General features: G+C 39.2%; 2 protein-coding genes across 2 annotated transcripts; both read left to right on the forward strand.

The window, feature by feature from the left end:
- The first annotated feature begins 212 nt into the window (after nt 1–212).
- Nucleotides 213–10,328, forward strand: LOC113105477 (solute carrier family 12 member 3). The gene is made up of 26 exons (XM_026266560.1): nt 213–624; nt 729–818; nt 954–1,029; nt 1,179–1,274; nt 1,371–1,510; nt 1,659–1,769; nt 1,866–1,977; nt 2,931–3,061; nt 3,142–3,226; nt 3,685–3,842; nt 4,021–4,128; nt 4,220–4,343; nt 4,433–4,534; nt 4,664–4,819; nt 4,970–5,069; nt 5,144–5,255; nt 5,366–5,500; nt 5,596–5,702; nt 5,791–5,873; nt 5,959–6,042; nt 6,287–6,385; nt 6,473–6,584; nt 6,655–6,741; nt 6,842–6,974; nt 7,158–7,225; nt 9,344–10,328. Exons 1-26 carry the CDS (start codon nt 385–387, stop codon nt 9,480–9,482), a joined length of 2,988 nt encoding a protein of 995 aa, XP_026122345.1. The 5' UTR covers nt 213–384; the 3' UTR covers nt 9,483–10,328.
- A 10,316-nt stretch (nt 10,329–20,644) lies between these two features.
- LOC113105480 (macrophage mannose receptor 1-like) lies at nt 20,645–23,280 on the forward strand. The gene is made up of 4 exons (XM_026266564.1): nt 20,645–20,819; nt 20,912–21,268; nt 21,741–22,088; nt 22,247–23,280. Exons 1-4 carry the CDS (start codon nt 20,783–20,785, stop codon nt 22,615–22,617), a joined length of 1,113 nt encoding a protein of 370 aa, XP_026122349.1. The 5' UTR covers nt 20,645–20,782; the 3' UTR covers nt 22,618–23,280.
- The last annotated feature ends 1,166 nt before the right edge of the window (nt 23,281–24,446 follow it).

Raw genomic sequence — 24,446 nt, forward strand, 5'->3', positions numbered from 1 at the left:
TTTCTCTCTTTTTTGTACATGACTAAGAGCTTTAGCTTTTGGCAGACTAAGTCTCTGTTTGACAGATCTATGTGAAACCAGTTTAATGATGTTTCCAAACAAGATTTCAAAGATAGCATGAGAACACCTTACAAATAACCTCCAATCATGGTTCTGCAACAATGTCTGTGTCTGTATAATGATGTATTTGTGGGTGTATGTGAGCATGCTCACATAAGGTATAAAAGAAAATGCATCTCATTTCCTGATAGCAGAGGAAGGCCAGGTCAAGTCCACACAGCTCGCTGGAATATGCTGTGATTGTCCGATGTGTTTTCTGTGGATCTGAGGGATTAAAACACTAAGGGAAAGAAATTCACAGGCAAAAGTCCCCCAGAATCCACCATGGCCAGATATGTTGCTCGGATCAGAAACTTCATCCCAGGAGCTCGGCATGCGGACAGCAACATCTCGTCTCAAGGAGTTACAGTGGATATGGCGGAGGTTGATTACGGGAAGGACAAGATAAAAATGTCATTCTACAATCCGCTGGACCCTGTGCCAAAACATGACTTTTATGCCAAAGACACTTGGTCGGGACGTATAAAGAACACCAGACCGTCACTGGATGTTCTGCGCAAACCAGTAAGTAAAACTTCAGACGTGGTCATTTGTTAAGTTTGTGAGTCTAATTAATATTGTACGCGTTGATTATTGATTGTTGATTCTCTGGATGTTGCTGTCAACAGCCGGACCCTGATGATCTTCCTCCACCACCAGAGGAAGATGGACGGCCCAAAGTCAAGCTTGTTCGCTTTGGATGGGTTCTGGGAGTCATGGTGAGAAAGAAGCATTGATAAATTTTTATTTGATGTTATCCACATTTAATTTACTTAAGAATACTTCATAATAAAAATCTGTATATATTTGATTGAATTATTTAATCAGAGTTTAGTTTGGTGTTTTCATTTCAGATCCGTTGTATGTTGAACATCTGGGGGGTGATTATGTACCTGAGACTGCCGTGGATCACATCTCAAGCTGGAATCAGTGAGTCAGTCCTCCAGCTGTTTTTTTTTTTTTTTTAATTCAGCTCAAATCTGTTCATTCTCAAACAACGTTTCTCAGCCAATTTTCTTTAGGCCATATCTACATCTACATCTACATATCTATCTTAAATTCTGCATGTTTGCTTGCAGTTCTGACCTACGTCATTATCTTCATGTCTATCACCATCACTACAATCACAGCGACCTCAGTGTCTGCGATCTCTACCAACGGGAAGGTTTACTCTGGTGAGAGAAATTAATCATTCACCACAAAAACATGTTTTATTGGATTTCATGTTGGGATGACAAAAAAAGTTATAACAAAAAATCTCTTTCCTCCAGGTGGCACGTACTTCATGATCTCTCGGAGTCTGGGCCCGGAGCTCGGAGCACCCATCGGTTTGCTCTTTGCGTTCGCCAACGCTCTCGCCTGTTCGCTCAACACAGTGGGGTTCGCCGAGACCGTCAGAGATGTGCTTAAAGTGAGACACGCTCACAAATAAATGTATTTATTGTAAGGTTGTGGGAATTTCAGAGAGCTGCTCGAAGGGGGCTCTAATGGTTGTATTTGTCTGTTTTAGAAAGAACAGTTGTTTATATCTCACTCACAATCGTTTTCTCTATTTTCAGGACAATAGCGCTCAGATGGTGGACGATGTCAATGATGTGAGGATCATTGGGACGATTACTGTCATCATCCTCCTCTGTATCACATTTGCTGGCATGGCTTGGGAGGCAAAGGTAATGTCCTTTGCTTTGGTTTTTGCTCATTTCTCAGTACTGTCTCTTTTGACAGCATCGCTGCCATTGCTCTTCTTGGTTTTCACTCCTCCACAGGCTCAGATCCTGTTCTTCATCGCACTCTTGCTCTCCTTAGTTAATTATTTTGTGGGGACATTCATTCCCCCCGGCACCGAGAAGCAGGCCATGGGATTTTTTGGCTACCGCGGTGAGTACACAAGAACATGATCGAATGCAAACTTCTAATGCATCCAATAAAATCCTGTTTATAAGTTACGGAGTCAATATTAACAATCACTTAACCAACTAATACTATCACTTACCTTTTCTTGTCTATCATATTCTTGAAAAAAAATAATAATAATAAAACCTGGCTAGGTGTTCTGTACTAGACTAACTGAGGCTTGTCATGGCACTTGTATACTGTTGTTTTTCTCTTGTTGGTCTGATTGCTTCTATTGTTCTCATTTGTAAGTCGCTTTGGTAAGAGTCTGCTAAATGATTAAATGTAAATATAAAATGTTTTCCTGCTACAACAAACCAAACTAATATGGAAGACCAGTTCATCCATAAGAAAGAAACAAAAACACAGACCCCGATACATTATAATTATGACATAAGTGAAAATAAGGACAATATATATTTTTTTATAATAGTATGTGAGGTTTTTCTAGGCCAATTTACTAATTGAATTTCAAACTGACTTGTGTCACAATTCATAATTTATCCCATAATTAACTTGGTCTAAACTAAATGACTTAGTCTTTTTATCTTAATTGCCATTTTGCCATATTTTTTTTAATTTTTGAAAATATTTTATATAAATCTCAATTAATTTCTACTTTATCTCACAATTTTGACTTTTTATCTAATAAATAATTATATATAATGATTATAAATAAGCATGTTGTATTTCTTAATTATTCCTTAGTATGACTTTTATAGATCATAATTGACTTAATATGTAATAATTTAGACTTGTTTCTCCCATAATCGACTTTATCTTGATTATGATTAGGTATGTCATAAAATCTACATTTTATCTCACAATTTTGATGTTTTATTCCATAATTATGACTTACATCACCAAGTGATGGTGGTTCACCAGCTAGAGTATTTGGTGAAGCAACAGACAAAGCTAACCAGCTTTTATTTTCCCAGCTGACATTTTCGTGGAGAATCTGCTGCCTTCCTTCCGAGGCAAAGATGGATCTTTCTTCAGGATGTTTGCCATCTTCTTCCCTTCTGCCACAGGAATTCTATCTGGAGTCAACATCTGTGGAGATCTCAAGGTTTTCATTCAGTTTTTGTGCTTCAGTCGATGTGTCTTTGAAATGTTATAGAAATGACGTGTATGTCTGTTTTATTCCAGGATCCATCGGGTGGGATTCCTAAAGGGACCCTGCTGGCCATATTCTGGACCACCTTGAGCTATTTACTGATCTCAATCACAGTTGGTGAGATTAGACATCAGTGGTCAACTGATATGATTGATCGATTGAAGGATTGATTTTTTATGGCCAGTTCTATTGATATATTAGAGTGCGACTGAAATAATATCCCACTTTTTAAAAAATAATAGTGCATTACATAATTAGAATCAGATAAAACATAAACTGGTTAGTATCCAGCTAGCAATTTTTGGTTCCCAAAACATTTTTGGGAATGTTAGATTTAGTTAAAAAATAAATAATATTTCTTCAAAAAAACAACCAATTGGGAATTCAATGGGAATGTTAGGTGGCACGTAAGTATTGGCCACTATTCTGACACCATCAGCCAAACAGATTAGCGACCAAAGCTGATAATTAAACTATAAAGAACAATACTGTTATAAGACATATTTCTTTTACAATGAAATGGTAATTTTATTAATGAACCCCTCAGTAAGACACTTCCCTTTCTTCTCCCTCAGCTGCAACTGTTGTAAGAGATGCTTCTGGTAGTCTGAACGATAGTTTAGCGCTCAATACTTCGATCCACTGCAGTGGTTTCGGCTGTAAATTAGGCTGGAATTTTGACCAGTGTGAGCAGAACAACACATGCAGCTTTGGACTGGCAAACCATTTCCAGGTGAGTGCATCAGTTAACAAAAACACGATTTGTATATTTGGTGAGTTCTGACTGCTGGAAAGTGGAGTAGATTTTACATTCATATCAATGCATTCGGCATAATCTTGATTATTTATTACTTACCCAGTATTTTAAATAATGGAAGATGGATGATCGATATTATGGCTTTTGTCTCCAGATTCTTGCCATAGTTTCAGGAACTGGGCATTTGATCACCATCGGGATCTTTGCTGCCACCTTGTCATCAGCGCTGGGTTTCCTGGTGTCTGCTCCCAAAATTTTCCAGGTAGAGCGTGTGGCTGTTCTGAGGATAGCGTTTTTTATTCAACAAATGACTGTAACATTTTATGTGTATTTTGTTGTTGTTATTGTCACAGTGTTTGTGTAAGGATAACATCTACCCCTATATCGGCTTCTTCGGAAAAGGTTACGGGAAAAACAACGAACCTCTACGAGGCTACATACTCATGTTCATCATCGCTTTGGCTTTCATCCTCATCGGTGAGTCCTGGATCTCCTCCAGATCAGAGGATCAGAAGTGTCTCTCTCTGAGGACGCTTTAATGTTTGGTCTCATGTTGATGTTTTCAGGTGACCTGAACACAATCGCTCCTCTGATCTCCAACTTCTTCCTCTGCTCTTACGGCCTCATCAACTTCAGCACCTTTCATGCGTCGATCACTCAATCACCAGGTGAGAACCTGATTATCAGCATCCTCATCAACAGTTTTGCACTGTGTAAACAACAAACTGGATAAATGGACAAATATGTAATAAACAAACATAAATAAATAAATGTGAAATAGTTGTCGTGTCTCGTAGGTTGGCGGCCACAGTATCATTACTTTTCTCCATGGACGTCTCTGTTTGCTGCGGTCTTGTCTTTTGTCCTCATGTTTCTGTTCACCTGGTGGGCCGCTCTCATCACTTTTGCTATCGTGCTCTGCCTCTTAGGCTACGTCACCTATAAAAAACCTCGTGAGTAAATGATGTAGATTAGAACTAATACTTTCCAATTATAATATGCATCTGAGGTTCATAAATATTGTTATTGCTGCACCAAAAAAGTCTGTTTTCCATTAGCATGATATGTGAACACAAGTAACTGTTGTTTGATCGTGTGTCCAGGGGTGAACTGGGGCACATCTTATCAGGCGGGTTTCTACAACATGGCTTTGTCCTTCTCGATGGCTCTGACTGGTGTTGAAGACCATGTCAAAAACTTCAGGTTAAGATTATCAGCAAACTGTCCTTTTCAGCTCATGATACACCAGCGGCTCACATATAAACACTTTCTCTTAGGCCTCAGTGTCTCGTCCTGACCGGTCCTCCTAACAATCGTCCCGCTCTCGTGGACTTTGTGGGGACTTTCACCAAAAACATCAGCCTGATGATCTGTGGGAACATTATCATGGTATATGACATTCATCTTATACAGATAAACGGACAGTTAATGCATCCTTGCTACATTAAATCATTTATTTCAAAACTTGAGATGGTGTTTTCTTGCTCTCTTTCTCTCAGGAGGATGAGAAGTCCAGTTTCCCGCAGCACAGCACTGATATGTTGGTGGACTGGCTCAATCAGAGGAAAGTTCGTTCTTTCTACACGTCCTTCACCGCTGACAGTCTGAAAGAGGGCGCACACAATCTCATGCAGGTACCACCATCGCTAGCTTCAGATCTGCTCGCTTTCTTCCTGTCATCTTGTTCTTCTCACACAGTCTTTGCTCTTCTTATCAATGGTCTGTCTAGGCTTCAGGTCTCGGTAAACTGAGGCCCAACACTCTGGTTTTAGGATACAAGATGAACTGGCAGGAATGTAAACCGGAGAGCTTACAGGACTACATCAACACCGTCAGGTGAGCTACTGTCTCCGTTTACATTAATCAGTGAATATGTTACATTTTGATGTTAGTATTTTGACGTTGTATGATGCTCTTCGTTAAGCGATGCATTCGACTCCAGCTACGGCATCGCAATTCTGAGAATGATGGATGGATTGGACGTAATGGCTGATTTTCACAGGGCAGGTGTGTTTTATGCCATATGATGGATTGAAATTTGCTCAGCATTGCATTTTCAGCAATAAAATCAACAGGTTTGTTGTGTTTGAAGGCAGATCATTTGCTATCGATAACCAAGCATTCGACGCAGATGAAGTCCCACAATGTGAAAAAGACGAGACTGACCAGAATTCAGGTGAAACACACAGAAACTGTATTTTCTGTGCACATGAATTTCATTTGACATTAAATCATCATATGTGAATAGAAATTTAAATAATAAAATGGTATGTTCAGCATTTCAAGCCCTGATGTGATCAGTCAGCCAATCAGAACGATTCCATTATATTAACAAAGCTGTGTCGTTTCACTCGAGCTTCATTAGAAGAGATGATCTGACAATGGGCTAAATAAAGCTCCTTTATTGTCTCCTCATCCAGATATTTCTGATGATGGCTCGGATGAGCAGGTCAGATCGGTGTTTCAGACGAAACAAGGCAGGAAGAGTATCGACATCTACTGGATCTCTGATGATGGAGGTGAGACACAGCTGCTTCAATATGCTTAAAAAGATCGTAATTTCCATATTAGTTTTCTCCTTGTCAAATGCTATTGCTCTCTTTCAGGTCTGACTCTTTTAGTGCCGTATTTGCTGACCAGAAGGAACCGCTGGAAAAAGAGCAAACTCAGAGTGTTTATCTTAGGAGGCAGAGAAACCATGGAGGAAGACCGCAAAGAGTGAGTTGATCGACATTTTTGTAACTACATTTCTAGTTTTCTAATGCATTTCCAATGTTTGTCTTTGCAGCATGAAGATGCTGTTAAAGAGATTCCGGCTGGAGATTGAGGACATTGTCGTGATAACAGATGTGGATATACCTCCTCTAGCGAAAAAGTGAGAAACATGTGCAAACATCCTCATACAGTAGATACTTTTATTGTAAAATGCATCTTTAAAGTAACTGTTGTGCTTTTCTTCCTCTCTGTTCCTGTAGTTTGCAGCGGTACGAGGAATCCATCGCCCCCTTCAGGCTGAGTGAAGAACAGGCCATAGGAGACGTACAGGAGCTCAAGAGACTGAGTCCATGGAAAGTGTCTGACAAAGACCTGGAGGCCATAAAACCAAAGGTGTGTGTTTGGAAGCATGTGGCGTTTTGATTCTTAATAAAACTTCTCAGTGTTAAAGCAATAATGCAAAATAGACAACAGTTTGTTATTGTGAAGCTGCTTTGATATGATGTGTGAACTAACAAATACATTCAACTTGAGTCTGATCATCAGTCCCCCTATTAAACTCTCTTTTGTTTTCAGGTGGAGAGGACAGTGAGACTAAACGAGATCATCAAGAAGAACTCAATTCACGCTGCTCTGGTTGTAATGTGAGTACAGATCATGGTTATTGCTGTTAATTAAAACCATTAAAAACGTTACTTAAAAAAAAAAATAATAATAAAGTGTTGGTGCAAGGTTGGGGGTTCGATTCCTAGGGAACACATGATAGGTAAAAATTGTTAACCTGAATGCACTGTAAGTCGCTTGGGATAAAAGCGTCTGCTAAATGCATATTTGTGGCATATTTTTGAAGAAGAACACATTAAAGCATCTTAAAAATAACATGAGTACTTTAGTCAACAGGAAAGCTGAACTAAATAAAACAGTAAATTCTTAAAAAGGTCAAGTGAAAACATTTGAGTTGTTTTGTACAGTATTGTTCAAAATAATAGCAGTACAATGTGACTAACCAGAATAATCAAGGTTTTTCGTATATTTTTTTATTGCTACGTGGCAAACAAGTTACCAGTAGGTTCAGTAGATTCTCAGAAAACAAATGAGACCCAGCATTCATGATATGCACGCTCTTAAGGCTGTGCAATTGGGCAATTAGTTGAATTAGTTGAAAGGGGTGTGTTCAAAAAAATAGCAGTGTGGCATTCAATCACTGAGGTCATCAATTTTGTGAAGAAACAGGTGTGAATCAGGTGGCCCCTATTTAAGGATGAAGCCAACACTTGTTGAACATGCATTTGAAAGCTGAGGAAAATGGGTCGTTCAAGACATTGTTCAGAAGAACAGCGTACTTTGATTAAAAAGTTGATTAGAGAGGGGAAAACCTATAAAGAGGTGCAAAAAATGATAGGCCGTTCAGCTAAAATGATCTCCAATGCCTTAAAATGGAGAGCAAAACCAGAGAGACGTGGAAGAAAACGGAAGACAACCATCAAAATGGATAGAAGAATAACCAGAATGGCAAAGGCTCAGCCAATGATCACCTCCAGGATGATCAAAGACAGTCTGGAGTTACCTGTAAGTACTGTGACAGTTAGAAGACGTCTGTGTGAAGCTAATCTATTTTCAAGAATCCCCCGCAAAGTCCCTCTGTTAAAAAAAAGGCATGTGCAGAAGAGGTTACAAGTTGCCAAAAAACACATCAACTGGCCTAAAGAGAAATGGAGGAACATTTTGTGGACTGATGAGAGTAAAATGGTTCTTTTTGGGTCCAAGGGCCACAGGCAGTTTGTGAGACGACCCCCAAACTCTGAATTCAAGCCACAGTACACAGTGAAGACAGTGAAGCATGGAGGTGCAAGCATCATGATATGGGCATGTTTCTCCTACTATGGTGTTGGGCCTATTTATCGCATACCAGGGATCATGGATCAGTTTGCATATGTTAAAATACTTGAAGAGGACATGCCCTTGAAATGGTTGTTTCAACAAGACAATGACCCAAAACACACTAGTAAACGGGCAAAGTCTTGGTTCCAAACCAACAAAATTAATGTTATGGAGTGGCCAGCCCAATCTCCAGACCTTAATCCAATTGAGAACTTGTGGGGTGATATCAAAAATGCTGTTTCTGAAGCAAAACCAAGAAATGTGAATGAATTGTGGAATGTTGTTAAAGAATCATGGAGTGGAATAACAGCTGAGAGGTGCCACAAGTTGGTTGACTCCATGCCACACAGATGTCAAGCAGTTTTAAAAAACTGTGGTCATACAACTAAATATTAGTTTAGTGATTCACAGGATTGCTAAATCCCAGAAAAAAAAAAATGTTTGTACAAAATAGTTTTGAGTTTGTACAGTCAAAGGTAGACACTGCTATTTTTTTGAACACACCCCTTTCAACTAATTGCCCAATTGCACAGCCTTAAGAGCGTGCATATCATGAATGCTGTTTTCTGACAATCTACTGAACCTACTGGTAACTTGTTTGCCACGTAGCAATAAAAAATATACTAAAAACCTTGATTATTCTGGTTAGTCACATTGTACTGCTATTATTTTGAACAATACTGTATGTTCGAAGTTTGCATGTAAGAACAAACATTGTCATTTTTTTTTTACTGATTTCAATCATTTAAGCAAACGAGTGACTGATAGTGTGTGTGTGTGTGTGTGTGTGTGTGTGTGTGTGTGTGTGTGTGTGTGTGTGTGTGTGTGTGTATGTGTGTGTGACAAGTCTGTTCATTATAATACATGTCTATGTGCTTCAGTTCTCTTCCAGTCCCTGATGTCACCTGTCCTAGTTCTCTCTATATGGCCTGGCTGGACGCTCTGAGCTACGGTATCCACTGTCCTGCCCTGCTCATACGAGGAAACCAGGAGAACGTCATGACCTTCTACTGTCAGTAAATGTGACTGTTCATCAGTAATCACATCTGCATGGAGAGCTCAGCTGCTGTCAGTTCCAGTCATGTAAAGTGGTTGAATATATTGGTCTGAAATGAGCTGTTTAATTCTCTTGTTCAGTGACTGTGGCTGTATGCTTATTTCACATGTTCTTATGTCTGTTTAATCTATCTTTAATGATGCAGGTTAATGATTCAGCTAGAAAAGATTGAATAGAAATGGGAAAGCACTTTGTCTCTGAGCACTCTCGTCATTTGAGGGTAGAAGTTAAATGCAATTTAATGCAACAAGAGAATTATTATATTATAAAAATTAAACTTATTTGTTCATGCTTTGCAAAATTACATTTCATTGACCAAAACATTATAACCAATAATTAGGTATATTACATTTTGACTGAATAGAAATACTAATTATTATGAATTGCATGCATGTTTTGATCTGCTTTTCAATCTGAAAAATACAATTTAGCACAACAACGGACCTCTCAGCTTTCTTTGTCTCATTATACCAAGTATAAAAACGTTACAAAAGTTATTCAATCCCATGAAAAGAAACAATTAAGTATCACAACATATATATTTCAGCTTAAATAAACAGACTTCATTGTTTGCATATTTCTCTATGCAGGTGTACCTTCACAATGCTCAAGCATATTTAAAACTCATTAACATAAAAAACTTCCTGCAACTTTCTTATCACCTTACAAGACTATAACAGACATGAGTCTACCACAACACAACAAACATTATGTAAAGCAACACAGCCTGGGCAGATCGCAGGAAAAATAACTAATAGATATATCCATACTTTTCCAGTTGATGATTGCTTTAAAGGTCCTGTTTTTCATGCTTTTTTTGAAGCTTTGATTGTGTTTACAGTGTGCAATATAACATGTGTTCATGTTGCGCGTGTAAAAAAACATAGTATTTTTCACACTATTCACCTATCTGTATACCGCTGTTTTCAATGTCATAAAAATAGACTGATGACTTCCTCGTTTCATAAAGTCCTTCCTTCAGAAATATGTAACAATTTTTGATTGTGCCAACGGTCCTGTGTTGTGATTCGACAGCAACTGAGCGCAGGCTGTCCTCCTGGAAAACAATTGGGCTAGTTTTAAGAAGCAAGTGTGCAGGAGCATATTCTGGAGATGTACTTATAATCACAGGAGCGTTTTACTAATGAGATGCGCATGAAAATCGCATTTGTTTTTTTTTTTTTGCACAGCCCTAACATCTAGTTAACAAAGCTAAACAGCGTTGCCCTCTGTATAATAAGTTACAGAAACTGTTAAACGCAGCAACTTAATTAATAAAATACAATTACCGGTTGTGGTCCATAAACAACGCCTTCTCCAGACAAAGAGGGAACTGCTCCATCTTTCAGGAAAAATCTTTGTACGAATCCGGCATTAAACTGATTGAGATTGAGGAACTTGTCCTCAGCAAGCTGTCCTCAGCAAAATGTGCTGCACATAGTTTAACATGTTGATTATAATTTTCGGGAACCGAGTTAAACATGAATTGGAACCATTAATCTCAAAGTACAGCGTCCCTGGGAAGCCCAAACAAAGATGATTGGACTCCGAGATGAAAATAACAGCGTTTCGACGACATGGCGACAAACACAAACGCAGCTCTTTCTCTTCTCCGTTGGAGCGCAGCAAGACCACGCCCCCCTGTTTGTGTATTCATGTGGGTGGAGGTTAGTGAAAAAAACTGTTTTAATGACGTCATTACTGCAGGAACTAGAGGGATGTAGTCTAAACGGGTCATTTTTCGTAAGCGAATTCTGTTCAATAAAATATCTCCCTTGGCATTGAACTTCGAGCTTTATAATTTTACAGATATTATTTATTTAAAAAAAATTAAGGAATAAAAGGTTCTGTAAAATCAGATGAATGATATCTCTGTAAAATCCTTCAGAATGTAAGCAAGAATAAAACTAGCAAGAAAATAGCCTTTACAGATATGAATAACAATTAAAATTTGCACACAGTTTAAAGTGCAATAATAAAAACCAAACCCTTCTATTAAAGGTGTCATATGATGCAATTAAAATTTTTCCTTTGGTGCATAAAGAAGATCTGTAAATGTGCAAAGACTAAAGTCTCAAATCCAAAGATATATTCTTTATCAAAGTGAAGACTGCCACGCCTCCCCTAAAACACCTCTTTCAAACATGCCCCACATGTCTACATCATTATGTGGATATATTTGCATAATGCCACCTGAATGTTCACACAAAGAAAAAAGGCGTGGCTTCAGTAACACCGTTAGTGTTGAAGCAGTCATGTCAGGGAGATGGTGTGTGTACCTAGACAATGCAAAAGCACTTTATTTGACCTTCTAAAAGTAGATGCATTTAGGAATCTTTAAGATTACTTACAACAGAACACCAATGCATGTTATGGATGACTGTATTGTGAAACTAGGAGAGGAGGTTATTCTGACTTTGCTACGACAATCAGGAGCTTCTGAATCCTCTACTGTAAGTATGTTTTGATATTAGTGTAAGTATTTGCTACTGAATGTTCAAATGCATAGTTTTGAAAGGGTCACACAGTGGCGTCAGCTGTCTTAATGGTCCATGGCTTGTGTACTGCTAACACATAGGATCTTCATCACTGTGTCTGTTCGGGCCTGAACTGATGGTAAAACTAAGGACATTATTAACTGTCTTTACATTTATTTTGAAAGATGAAGCTACATTACGTTACATTTCCAACCAGTGCTTGTGGTGTTCGGCCAATCGCAATGCCCTGGGTCAGTTGGCCAATCAGAGCAGACTGTGCTTGTTAGAAGGAGGGACTTTGTAGAAAATTCTTTGTAGAGGTTCTACAATAATGTACAGTATTTGAAAAATAATGTGTTGTTGAACATTAAAGCATCTCAACAAATTATGTTACAATGAAAAAAGTGTGTCTGTCGTTTGCTTCTCCCACCACACTGGTGGAGAATGCAGGCAAGGCGGAGCCTAGACAACACAGTTGGGAAACACCTGGTGATGTCACACCCTCTCACTCGCAAAAGTTTGTGAAAACCCAGACGGGGATGGAGGAACGACGGAGACGGCCTCTCATGTTGGAGTTAGATCGATCAGGATAATAAATCAAATGCTCAGCACTTGGAAGTGTGAACTCACAAAGACTGAATTATACTTGCTAAAATACTACTGTAATGGACAATGTCAACCAGTTGTTGATGATTCTTTTCCAGAATTGACTCTATTTCCTGACTTTAAAGACTGCACTGGTCAACTGTTAAGAGTCCAGAGAGACTCTCAGAAATGAATTTGATGACATGGGAGGAAAATCTATATGTAAAATGTTTGTTAATATTGTAAATAAAGGCAAACTAAATGGTCAGGCTGACACTCCTTGGAGTGTCTTTCTTTTTTTCTGATCATCTGCACTTTTTATCCTCAGAACGGAGAGAGTTCAAGCTTGTGATTGCCAGATGGCAATACTAAGTAAAAACTTTGACTTGGGGTGGGGGAGGGGTTAAACTCTTGACATCTGAGGGTCACAAGCTCCAAAACTTCCTGCCAATGCATGACAAGGCAAATGTTAGTTAAATATTGCAGATGATTGCTTAATCGAAAGAAGCAGAAATTATATAGTCTGTGTGTCCTTGTGCAGATTTGATCCTGCTCAGGGCAGGTTTTCCTGACGTGTCCAGACCCAGGGAATACTTCTTCACTGCTGTGTGTCACAGAGGGAAGATGTTTGTTCTGTGCGGAAACTGTGATGATGTGAACTGTCTGGACTCAGTGGAGTGTTAGGGGTCATTCACATATCGCATCTTTTGCACACTCAAGTTCATTATTTCCAATGTAAGCGCGGTATGCACGCTCATAATGGAAGCGACACAGTCGCGATGCACACACTCCTTTATTCCAGGTGCAACCGCACCACATCGAGTGAAAAACATCTCAACTTTTCAGAATGCCACGAGCGCCCCTCGGGTCATGTGACAACTAACCAAACAGCTTCATCCTTTCCTGTAACAACGTTGAAAGCTCAGCCAAGAGCTGGTCAATCCATTTGACCAATAAATCCATTTATCCATTGCTGAAATTTCCGCATCTTCATGGAGAGAGCAGGTCATGGTGCCTCAGGAGCGCAACTACCCGAGCACTTTGGAAAGAAGGAGGAAGTGACGCGCCTAGCATTTTCCACGCATTTTTAGGCACGACATGTGAACGTTCCATTATACACCTGAGGACAACCCCTGGAGGTAAAGACTGTCTATTGCTGTCCACTACATAGTCTATACACATGCTCACAGCGCATACCATTACAGAAAAAAATACAGGAGTTTCGTTGAATATAAAGAAGATGTGTTTTCCAAATGAGGGATCCAAAAAGTTTTTTGTAGTTATAAATGCATGAATTTGATTGAATAAATCAGTGCTTTTCAACCATGTTCCTGGATCTGCCCTAACGTTGGATGTTTTGACAACACAGTCTCACCCCTATTCATCACATACTGCCATTTCACATACTGTCCCCGGGGCTAAATTATGAAAGACCTTAGTATCAGTAAGATCTGATGATATTGGTTCTGCTTTCGGTACTGGAGGGGAAAAAATGTATGTAGGCTACTATGTATTTTTGCTTTATAATGTTATCATGCACATTTTATCTCACCAAATGTTTCAAATGTGCGATCATATTAAGACGTTTGTCTGTGAGATCTACGAGATCTCTCATGCGTGGCCCGGAGGCTGTCTTTCAGTCACACACACACACACACAACAAAGAGCGCGGCGCATGCACCGACATAACAGTATGAAAACTCCCGCTTAATAATAAAGAGTGACGATGACGAAGAGATTTGCTTAATAATGTTATCATGCACATTTTATCTCACCAAATGTTTCAAATGTGCGATCATATTAAGACGTTTGTCTGTGAGATCTACGAGATCTCTCATGCGTGGCCCGGAGGCTGTCTGTCAGTCACACACACACACAACAAGAACGAGTGTGGTGCACACACACGCATAAGGGGCAATTCACATATCATATCTATTGGAGTGGAGTGGAGCACCGACGATTACTTGCTGCCGCACTTTTGCATAACAGATATCCTCAGCTACATTGTTTGTTTTATGAGCGCCTACACTTCAGAACAGTTCTGAAGCTACAAGTCATTGGAGTCTCATGTGCAGTTCACAAATGGATGGGTTCAGGAGTTGCAGATCATAAAACCGGCGAACAGTATACGTTACAGTAATCTGGACAACGGTAAGCTGCGCTACACCTTGCTGCTAGTTTGGTAAATGTTAGTGCTAACAACCGTTCACACATGTAATTACTTTTAAGAAAAGTGTAGTTAGAAGCTGTCAACCCTCCCGTTTTTATCCAGGATTCTCACGTATTTGAGCTCTTTTCCCGCTGTCTTCCCGTTTGAGTATTTTCCTGTAAAATATCCTGTTAGCCCCTCCATCTGTCTCTGTACTGTTGTCCTGTTGCTACCCCTTGCCCTTCCAGCAAAGCATGTTTTCAAAGCATCGTTTGCTTACTTGAGTGCAACCTTAAGGCCAATTTATATATTATTATTATATATTATATTATTTTTTTTATATTTCTGGGTGATGTTGGGCTTTTTAGATAGCATGGTTGTTGTGAGAGCACGATTTCACGCCAATCTGCAACTAAAGTCACGTTAGACCTAGCTTCACAAATCGCTTAACGTTAGTTAATGCAGCAGTTTTGTAGTACAACTTTTTGCTGTCAGCAAAGGGATAGCAACAAAAAGATGAATGTTGAAATTTCCCGTATTTTGGATGAGTATCCCAAGAAATTTCCCTTATTTTCAATGTTAACTTAAGCTATATAAATTAATATTCAGATGTTATGGTCTCGGTGGTCGCGCCTCCAAGCAGGAAAGCGGTGTAAAGTCCATTCTCATTTATCCATTCTCATTTAGTTTTCCCCATGGAGATTATGTGTTGCGCTATTACACCCCACAATACAGAAACGGTTTACCATGGTTGAAATAGATTTTTAATTAATCAAATTAAGACAGACGGATGAGAGGGAGTATGTCTAAACACTGCGCAGCAGTCCGAGTAGCAGTAAAGGAGGCTGTGACGTGGCGGCCACGCCAAGTAATGGCGTCACGACGCCCAAGCCCTCAAATGTAGGCGCGCGGTATGCGCGCTCATAATGGAAGCGATGCGATCGCGACGCGCACGCGGTGTGAAGCGCTCGTTTTTCCTGGGTGCGTCTGCACCGCATAGAGTTAAAAACATCTCAACTTTTCAGAATGCAGAAAGCGCACCGCAGGTCATGTAACTTCCTCATCTTTTCCGTAACAACTTCACAAGCCAAGATGAAGGAACAGCTGATAGTCGTATGTGGATTTTTAAATTACTTTAGTAGCAGAGCTACTGCAAGCAGTTTTTAATGCTGCAAATCCATTTATCCATTACTGAAATTTCCGCGTCTTCATTGGAGAGAGCAAGTCATGGTTGCTTAGCAATGGCAGACTCCTCAGGAGCGCGAGTGCCCAAGGGCTTTGTGGGAGAAAAAAAATCAGAAAGCGGAGTGCCTAGCGTTTTCCACGCGTTTTAAGACACGATATGTGAACGGCCCTTTACAGTACCAAAACTCCTGCTTAATACAAAGAGTGACTATGGCGGAGACAGCAAAACGTTCCAAAGTGTGGTTATTCTTCACTAGAGTTGATGCAGACAACGCTGGTTGTCATAAGTGCAACAACATTTTTGCATGTAAGGGCGGAAACACAAGCAATCTGTCAAAGCATCTTTCAAAAGTGCATTATGTGCAGACAGAGAAATGCAAAGTTTTCGACTGCCTAACACAACACAAAGTACCAATAAGAATACCGTTAAAGTACCAGACCGTTAAGCAGTATCGGTAAGAGTAGTAATACCATTAAAACCTTAATGATACCCATCCCTAGTAACACCCCTCATTTCCCAAATTGGTCTGAGAGAGCTCTGAGAGACCCGCGGCCAGTCGCCGCTATATCTCCAGCCCCAGACTGTTGCCAAAGATACCTTTTTTCAAGTTATCTGCTGATATTTCTGTTTTGTTTTTTATCGCCCTCTCTGCGGGTTGCTCATTTGCCTTATTCTCTCAGAAGAACATTTAAGTTTTCATTAAAGTCTCTATTTTCTGTTGAACCGCATTTGGGTCCTCACTTACCTCTGTAACATTAATAATTTAATTAGATTTCATAAATAGGAAGAACAAAAAATAAAAAGACTAGAAAACTAGAATTTATTGTAAATCAACAGTTTTGATCTATTTGCAAACAATTTTTATGTTTTATTTTGAAAGAGTCACACTCTTTAGCATGTCGAAAACTGCTTCATAATGTTGGTTCTCTCACATTGTGAACAAATAAATAATGTTAACCTATATTTTTCATTTAAAATGGCATAATTCCCCAACAATGTTACATTAAATATACCCAGCTAAATCAGTCCTGATATTGATACTGTCATTCTAACAGCTGTCTGAATATTTTTTTGTTGATTGTAATCCATTTCATACCATTCTATCAAAGTTATCTGACATTATCAAGATGACTCAAGAACAAGTCAATCTTTCGTTCATTATCTGGCTCGGTGTTCATCTTCAGTTCTCTCTTCACAGCAGTTCAGTCAGAGTACTGTTTGAGTACATGAATTACTCCGGAACATTGGTTTGTTTGAACTTAGAGGGAGTGTCAGTGTTGCCCCCTTGGACAATAACAACGACAGCTTTTCTTTTCTAGTAGATTTATTTGCCCCGGTTGTTTTTCTCTTTTGTTTTCTGTGACAGATTCTGGGGCTGAAAGTTTTAACATGAACAAAAGGTGTTAACTCTCCTTCTTCTTTCGCCTTCTTTTCCCACTACTCTTTTCTTCTCACAGCGCCCACAACAGTATACATAATTTCTGAAACTTTCAACATTTATCCTCTACATTATATTAGTAACAAATATCTACAATAAACACAGACATGAAACAAATTAAATAATTATCTAAATTTCAATCACTGAAAGAAGGGTCACAAGTCAGTTCTAACATGTACGTGTTCTTAGAATGAACACAAAACAACAAACTTTGATGTTTATGGAAACTCACAACATAAGAAACAGAAAAAGTATTCTTGCAGATCCGAAGTCTGCACTGTGCGTCTGTTTGCCTCTAAATGTTATGGTTTTTCCCCATTTTTCTGTCTTTATCCCCATCAAATGTTACTATCGATATAGCCGTAGTCATATTCGCTCAGTTGTAGATTAGGGATATTATACAGTCTTATTATGCCACTTTATCTTCACTCAGACCATCTTCAGAATCAGTGAGCGCTTGTTCGCTAGAGCCGGCCAGAGCGCTGCATACTAAGTAGCCACGCTTCCCTCGGAGGGCGGGGGCAATAACAAAAGAAACAAAAGCCGGCTTATCCAGTATGGAAATACAGACAGACAATGAAACGCCCCTACTGCATGCTAGAATCTCCGACAAACAAGCTGATTTCAACCTCAAAATCTACGCTTTTAAATATACCAATACTGCTATCTCAAACACAGAGAGGCTTCTTTGTGATATAAACCAATTTTGAAAAAAAAAAAAAAAAAAACGCCTCTTTCTCATTTTGCTCGAAAGTTGTGCTGCCGACTTGTGTCACTGGTTTCCATGACGGGTCACCTTTTCGGAACCCGTCTCACCCGTAAAGCCCTCTGCATCACAGGTGATCCCACCCACCCATCTCACAGCTTCTTCAGTCTGCTTCCATCAGGGAGGAGACTGCGCAGTCTCCAGGCCAGGACAAACAGACTGAAGGACAGCTTCATCCACCAGGCTGTCAGGAAACTGAACTCGTTCCCGAACTTGCCCCCCATCCCTCTTCTGCCCCAGGCACCACTGATCTATGAAACCACTTTGCACTCTATCTGCCATGTGCCTTGTACTGCTTTATTTTACTTTATTTTTAATTTAATTTGATGTCTTTTTTTTTTTACATTCCCTTATTGTATAGTTGTAACTACATTTTATATTTGATCTAGAGTTTTAGGCTCTACTGTTAGTGTAATCTGTATGCAGCGGGGTCTGAGAGTAATATAATTTCGATTCTCTGTATGTATGTACTGTAAATGTGGAAGAATTGACAATAAAGCAGACTTGACTTGACTTGACTGATTAGCTAATCTAAATGCAACTGTTTAAGAGATCTTTCAACTAGTTTCCTGCTCTTGGAACTCATATGTAAATACATTTACACAATATGGACCCTTTGTGCTATATTATGTAGCTTCTGCTGTTAAAAATGGCTTGAGTTTATGTGAACATGAATTTTAGTATTAAATAGGAACTGGTATCTGGTTTAGAGCCCTGCACGGGCCTCAAATCTTGGCCCGAGCCCGGCCCTGGCCCGAGACGCTCAGGCCCTAGCCTGACCCGTGTCCGACAGCTCATCAGAATTATCAGCCCAAGTCCAGCCCGAGCCCGTGTTTTTATTTATTTATTTTATTACACAGCGGAAGCCTGCCCTATTTGCAGCAATTAAAAAATCGGTCAGTTATGTGTTATGTTTCTTTTCATTTCTTTCTTCATTTCTTTATCAAGTTAGTTTAGAAAAATGTTTGAAGCATTTTTAAAATGACGATTAGCGTTAAACAGCCGAGCCGACAGCAAGTAGCCTAAAACATATTTAATCAATTAAGCCTCTGCTAATACTTTACTTGGCTACAATAAAATCCATAGATATAAAACACTTCAAGCATATCACACATACAGTTAGTTTAATAAATGTTTATTTATTTAAAAATATAAATAGAAGGATAACCCAAAAAGGTCCGAGGCCCGGCCCGAGGGGCATAAATAAGTCGGGCTGAAATGCAGGGCTTTAATCTGGTTTGACCCCTTGTCTGGTCAAATCATTGCAGGCCTGGATGTCCTCATATACATGTTAATAAAAACAAAAAGAAAGAAAAACGAGAAAAAAATTAAAGGGAATAAGGAAAATGAGAGACAAATGCAAGCATTATTTGTAACACCAGTGAATGAAAAGTACTGTTATATAAGTTTAAATTATATGAAGAGAGCAATAGTACACTGATATACTCTGTGTATCTGATTTCCATAAACTGTCCACACAGAGATGCGTTTAGCTGTCCAAGGCCAAGTCATGGTTTCGTGTAGACTGATATTTCTTGAGATGAGGGAAAAAAAAAAGATCGGATAGGGAAAGCTCTGGCTTTGTGTGGATGTAGCCCTAAGAGTTGTTGTCACGATTGGTAAACCGTGATCTCTGGGTTTTGCACTTTGTGGGTGAAGTCTGTGTGTTACGCGTCAGCACTGATTCGTTTGTGGGCGTCTCCGTTAATTGTCATCAGCAACAGCTGTAACTCATTACTTATCCCTATATATTGGCTTGTCTAGCGTCTTGTGTTTGTGAGAGCGTTGTTTCATGTTTGTAACCTATGCCTTGCTTTCTTGTGTGTTTCTGCGTTGGATATCCGTGTCTCCCCGGAACCCCGTCCACTCTACGCAACCCACCACCAAGCAACACCACTTACCTTCAGCTCGCTTCCCCGCAGTTCCTGTGTCTCCCTCTCCTGCTGCCAACTCACCTCCGCCTTCCGGATTCGTCATTCCTCACCAACATCTTGGACTGTTTATTCCTCCCAGCGTTATTTGTGTCTCAGTTTTGTATTGTCTCATTGTTTTCATTAAATCTCATTAATCTCGCATTTCTTTCCTGCCACTCCCAGTCGTTACAGTTGTGTGTTGCTGTTGTCTTTTATTTGTATGTGTCATTACATTATGTGCAAAACACTTATAACAGATACTAATGGTGATACAGAATATGTTCAAAGTTTGTGAAAATATTGTTTAGTTTGGGATGCAGAAACATGCTGTTGGTCACTGACAGTATCATAGCTGAAAGAAAATGGAAAACAGAAATGCAAATGTTGAGGTGGACAGAACAGACACCACTCTCTAACACATTCAAATGAACACTCTTCCAGAGAATTGCACATACAAACACCAACACATAAAAGAAAAAAAAAAAAAAAAAAAAAGGAAAATCGTGAATGTGGAAGATTTTTTTTTAAGAGTAGCCTAATAAACAAATAATGTGACGCTGAGTGAGTGACGAGAGTAGATACAATCATCACATCGTTTAAGAAACATCAGACTCAGGACGGAAACACACAACCTGTAAAGTAAGAATAACTTTTAAGCTCATTTGTAATTGTCACTGAAATTGTTTTACACCAAAATGAATTAGTGTATATTTAACATCTGAGTTTTTCGATATCTTTTATCTTCAGAAATGGGCCAGACTCTGTATTTCATTCTTCTTCTCATTGGTGAGTGTGTTTGTGGTTTTATTCATGATTTCTAGTTTCATTAGGTTTGATCCTGTTATGAAAAGCATTAAAGCAGCGTCTCTCTTTCACAGCTCTCTGCTCCGTATCTGAATGTGTTCAGCGTCAGTATCACTTTATAAATGAGAACAAGACCTGGACTGAAGCTCAGAGATACTGCAGAGAGAAATACACAGATCTGGCCACCGCTGACAACATGAACGACACGAACGAGCTGAAGAAGAGTGTGAATGATGGAAGTGTTCAGAAAATCTGGATTGGGCTGCAGAAGACGGGTCGTGATGAATGGAAGTGGTCTTCAGGTGAACCTGCGCTCTATCTGAACTGGGGAGATAAACAACCAGAAGGCAGAGATTATTGTGCTATGATGACAAAGGGAAAATTTGAGGATTTGCCATGTAGTAATACCAAACATTTTATCTGCAACAACAGTGAGTATAGATACTTAAAATCACAACAACACTTCATTTATAGATGTACATTTAAAGATTTTATTATAATTTATTGTAATTTTCATTAATTTCTAATGAACTAATTTACTGTCCAAGTAAATGTTTCTGGGACGGGTCAACATTTTATCTGCAGTGTAACAATGTCATCTGTTTGATAATTCTCTCATCCGACTCTTTGTGTCTGAATCCAGTGTTATAGAGAGACATATAAGAGCTCTATAATAATCATGATGTTCCCAGATGTTACTTTATGTTAAATATGTTTCATCTTTAAAATAATCCTGAATATATTGTGAATATTCAATATATCACTAGCATTAGAAGCAGCTCAAGCTGAATGACATGTTTCTGATCTTTCCATCGCTGCTTCTGTTCAGATACAAACCACAAAGCAACATACAAATAATTAAAAACTGATTAATTAATATTTTCTCATGTGTTTTTCTTAAAGCAGACACAGAACTTGTCTTAGTCAATCAGGCGATGAACTGGAGAGCCGCTCAGAGTTACTGCAGACAGAATCACATTGATCTGGTCAGTGTGAGGAACCAGAACGAGAATCAACAGGTTGAACGGTTCATTACTGATAATCATTCATCTGAATCATGGATCTGGATCGGTCTGTTCAGAGTCAGAGACTCATGGCAGTGGTCAGATCAGAGTGACTCTTCATTCAGAGACTGGGACACTGGTGAACCTGATAATAGTGGAGGTCATGAAAACTGTGCAGCTCTTAATGCTCAGAGAAAATGGTTTGACGTCTCTTGCACCAATCGATATCCTTTTGTGTGTTATGAAGGTGAGTAGATCTTCACTAAACACACACACTCCATCATCACCTCCAGATCTCTTAAAGTTCACAGGTCTGACATGACAAATTCATCCCCAGTGTTTGTTCTGCATGTTGTTTTTGATCAGTCTCTCTCTAGTTTCTGCTTGTGCTTGGTTTATCTGCAGATCCTGAACTGATTGTGATCCGAGAGAATGTGACGTGGTCTGAAGCTCTGAGATACTGCAGACAGCATCATGTGGATCTGGTCTCGGTTCATTCAGAAGAGATGCAGCGTCGTGTGATGAACGTGGTTAAACGTGCGTCGTCTGCGGAGGTGTGGTTGGGTTTACGTCACTCTCACATTTTGGGCATCTGGTACTGGGTGAGTGGAGATACCGTGTGCTATCAGAACTGGGCTCCAGGGAACGGCACATCAGAGGAGGACTGTGAACACACAGTGAGATCTGGAGCAGTTCAGTCTGGAGGAGATCAGCGCTGGATCAGCCTTCCTGAGACTCACAAACTCAACTTCATTTGCAGCAGATATTCAGAGTGAGAGGAAACACAGAACTTTATATAAAATAAGAAAAGCTTGTGTGTTTATTACCTTTAACTACATTTTCATTCACCACTTTGTAAAGGAATAATTTGAATAATATTTGTCTCAACAGGCAGTCGCATCTAAGGGTTAAAAATACAGAAACGTTCTGCTCACTCAGCGTGTGTGTGTGTGTGTGTCATTTACTAACTTCATTGAGTTTTGTGATAGTCAAAGAACATCATAGACTCTCAATTAGATATACATGTATACTAGTTTCTATTCTATCGTGATATAAATAATATAACTGAAGTGTGTGATATTAGATTTTTTTAGTGTTTTAAAGATCTGTGTATGTTACCGCAACTACTTCTCTCTCTTACACTGAGTTTCATGTATCAAGATTAGAAATGACTTGTTGAATATGAATCAGTGAGCACCAACATTGTATGCTAAATTAACTAATGTTTATTCTTTGAGCAGTGAAGGTTGGGTATAAAATCTCTAGAAGTATTTTGCACAAAATATTAAAGAATGTGTCAAAAACATCAGCTCAAATAAACTCCTGTACAACCAGCAATCTAATCTCCTTCTTTGACTGTTTCCCAACACCAGAATTATAATATCCAACTTGGTTTCAATCATAATTCATTAATATGTTTGATTGGAATGGTGACTCCATTGCAGGGCAAAATAATTACATAAAATTAGCACTGTTAAAAAAATGAGAAATTAACTGTTGACTAATTATTGCTAATTAGATCAAATTAATAAACAGTTTAACCAAACTTATTTTACCTGGAATAAATACAATTCTGACATTTTTGTGTGTAAAGTCTGTCAGAAATATCTCTGCTGTGTACCTGATGGCAGCTGTCACACACAGTTGCTAGGCGACAGGAGCAGTGGGCGGGAACAGCTGGTGATACAATCAGGACATCTTCATAGACCATAATCTCATTTAATAACGGCCACTTTCAACTTTGTGGACTTTGAAGGATGCAGCCTCTGAATTGGGACGCAGTTACACTGTAATATTCCTGTTTTTGCAATAAAACCGATAAATTAGACTGAATGAAATGTAAATATATACAATAATACTCACTGTTTATCTCAATGTTTCACATCAGAGATGCAAATTGTCAAGCCTGAATGTCTAAACGTGGTGTGGATGTAAACAAATGAATGAGGATTTCTTTATATGCAAACGTAAGCATCTTTTATCTGAGATCTAAGCCTCTGGACCATGCCTGCAAAATTAGCAGAAAGAACTATATTCCAAACACTGTGGGCACAAGCTACTCTCCTCAAGACTTCAGGGACACCAAAGTGCACGTTTACAAACCCAAAGGAAACAGACAGATGTGTGACAACCAACAAGGAATTTCAGGAAAAATCCTTGCAAGAATCCTCCTGAACGTCTCACTGTGCACTTAGAGCAGGGTTTACTCACTAAGAGTCAGTGTGACTTCAGGAGACAACGAGGAACAGTAAACATGATATCTGCTGCCTAACAACCTCAAGAGAAGTGCCAGGAACAAACTGTTGACCTTAACACTGCAATCATAGACTCAACCAAGGCATTCAATACCGTAAGTTGTGAGGGGCTTTTGAAGATCATGAGTAAATTTGGTTGCCCTGAAAGATTCATTTGCATAACATGCCAATTCCACACCGGCATTGTGTGCTTGATGATAGAGATCTAGCTTTCACGGTTACAAATGGAGAGAAGCAAAGCTGTGTTTTGCCCCCACACTGTTCAGCATGATGTTTCCTGCAATGCTGACAGATAAGTAGATAAGATCAAAGTCCATGTGGCCAGACTATGTCTTTATCCTAACATTACG

Source organism: Carassius auratus, chromosome 7 (assembly GCF_003368295.1).
Source record: "Carassius auratus strain Wakin chromosome 7, ASM336829v1, whole genome shotgun sequence".
Taxonomy (NCBI): Eukaryota; Metazoa; Chordata; class Actinopteri; order Cypriniformes; family Cyprinidae; genus Carassius; species Carassius auratus.

Excerpts from the sequence above, each read along its gene's own strand:
- LOC113105480 (XM_026266564.1), top strand. The coding sequence starts at position 20,783 with ATGGGCCAGACTCTGTATTTCATTCTTCTTCTCATTG. Across the intron at positions 20,820-20,911 it reads TTTCATTCTTCTTCTCATTG|CTCTCTGCTCCGTATCTGAA; the intron begins GTGAGTGTGTTT and ends TCTCTTTCACAG. Across the intron at positions 22,089-22,246 it reads TCCTTTTGTGTGTTATGAAG|ATCCTGAACTGATTGTGATC; the intron begins GTGAGTAGATCT and ends GTTTATCTGCAG.
- LOC113105477 (XM_026266560.1), top strand. The coding sequence starts at position 385 with ATGGCCAGATATGTTGCTCGGATCAGAAACTTCATCCCAGGAGCTCGG. Across the intron at positions 4,129-4,219 it reads CTGCTCCCAAAATTTTCCAG|TGTTTGTGTAAGGATAACAT; the intron begins GTAGAGCGTGTG and ends TTATTGTCACAG. Across the intron at positions 5,070-5,143 it reads GACCATGTCAAAAACTTCAG|GCCTCAGTGTCTCGTCCTGA; the intron begins GTTAAGATTATC and ends ACTTTCTCTTAG.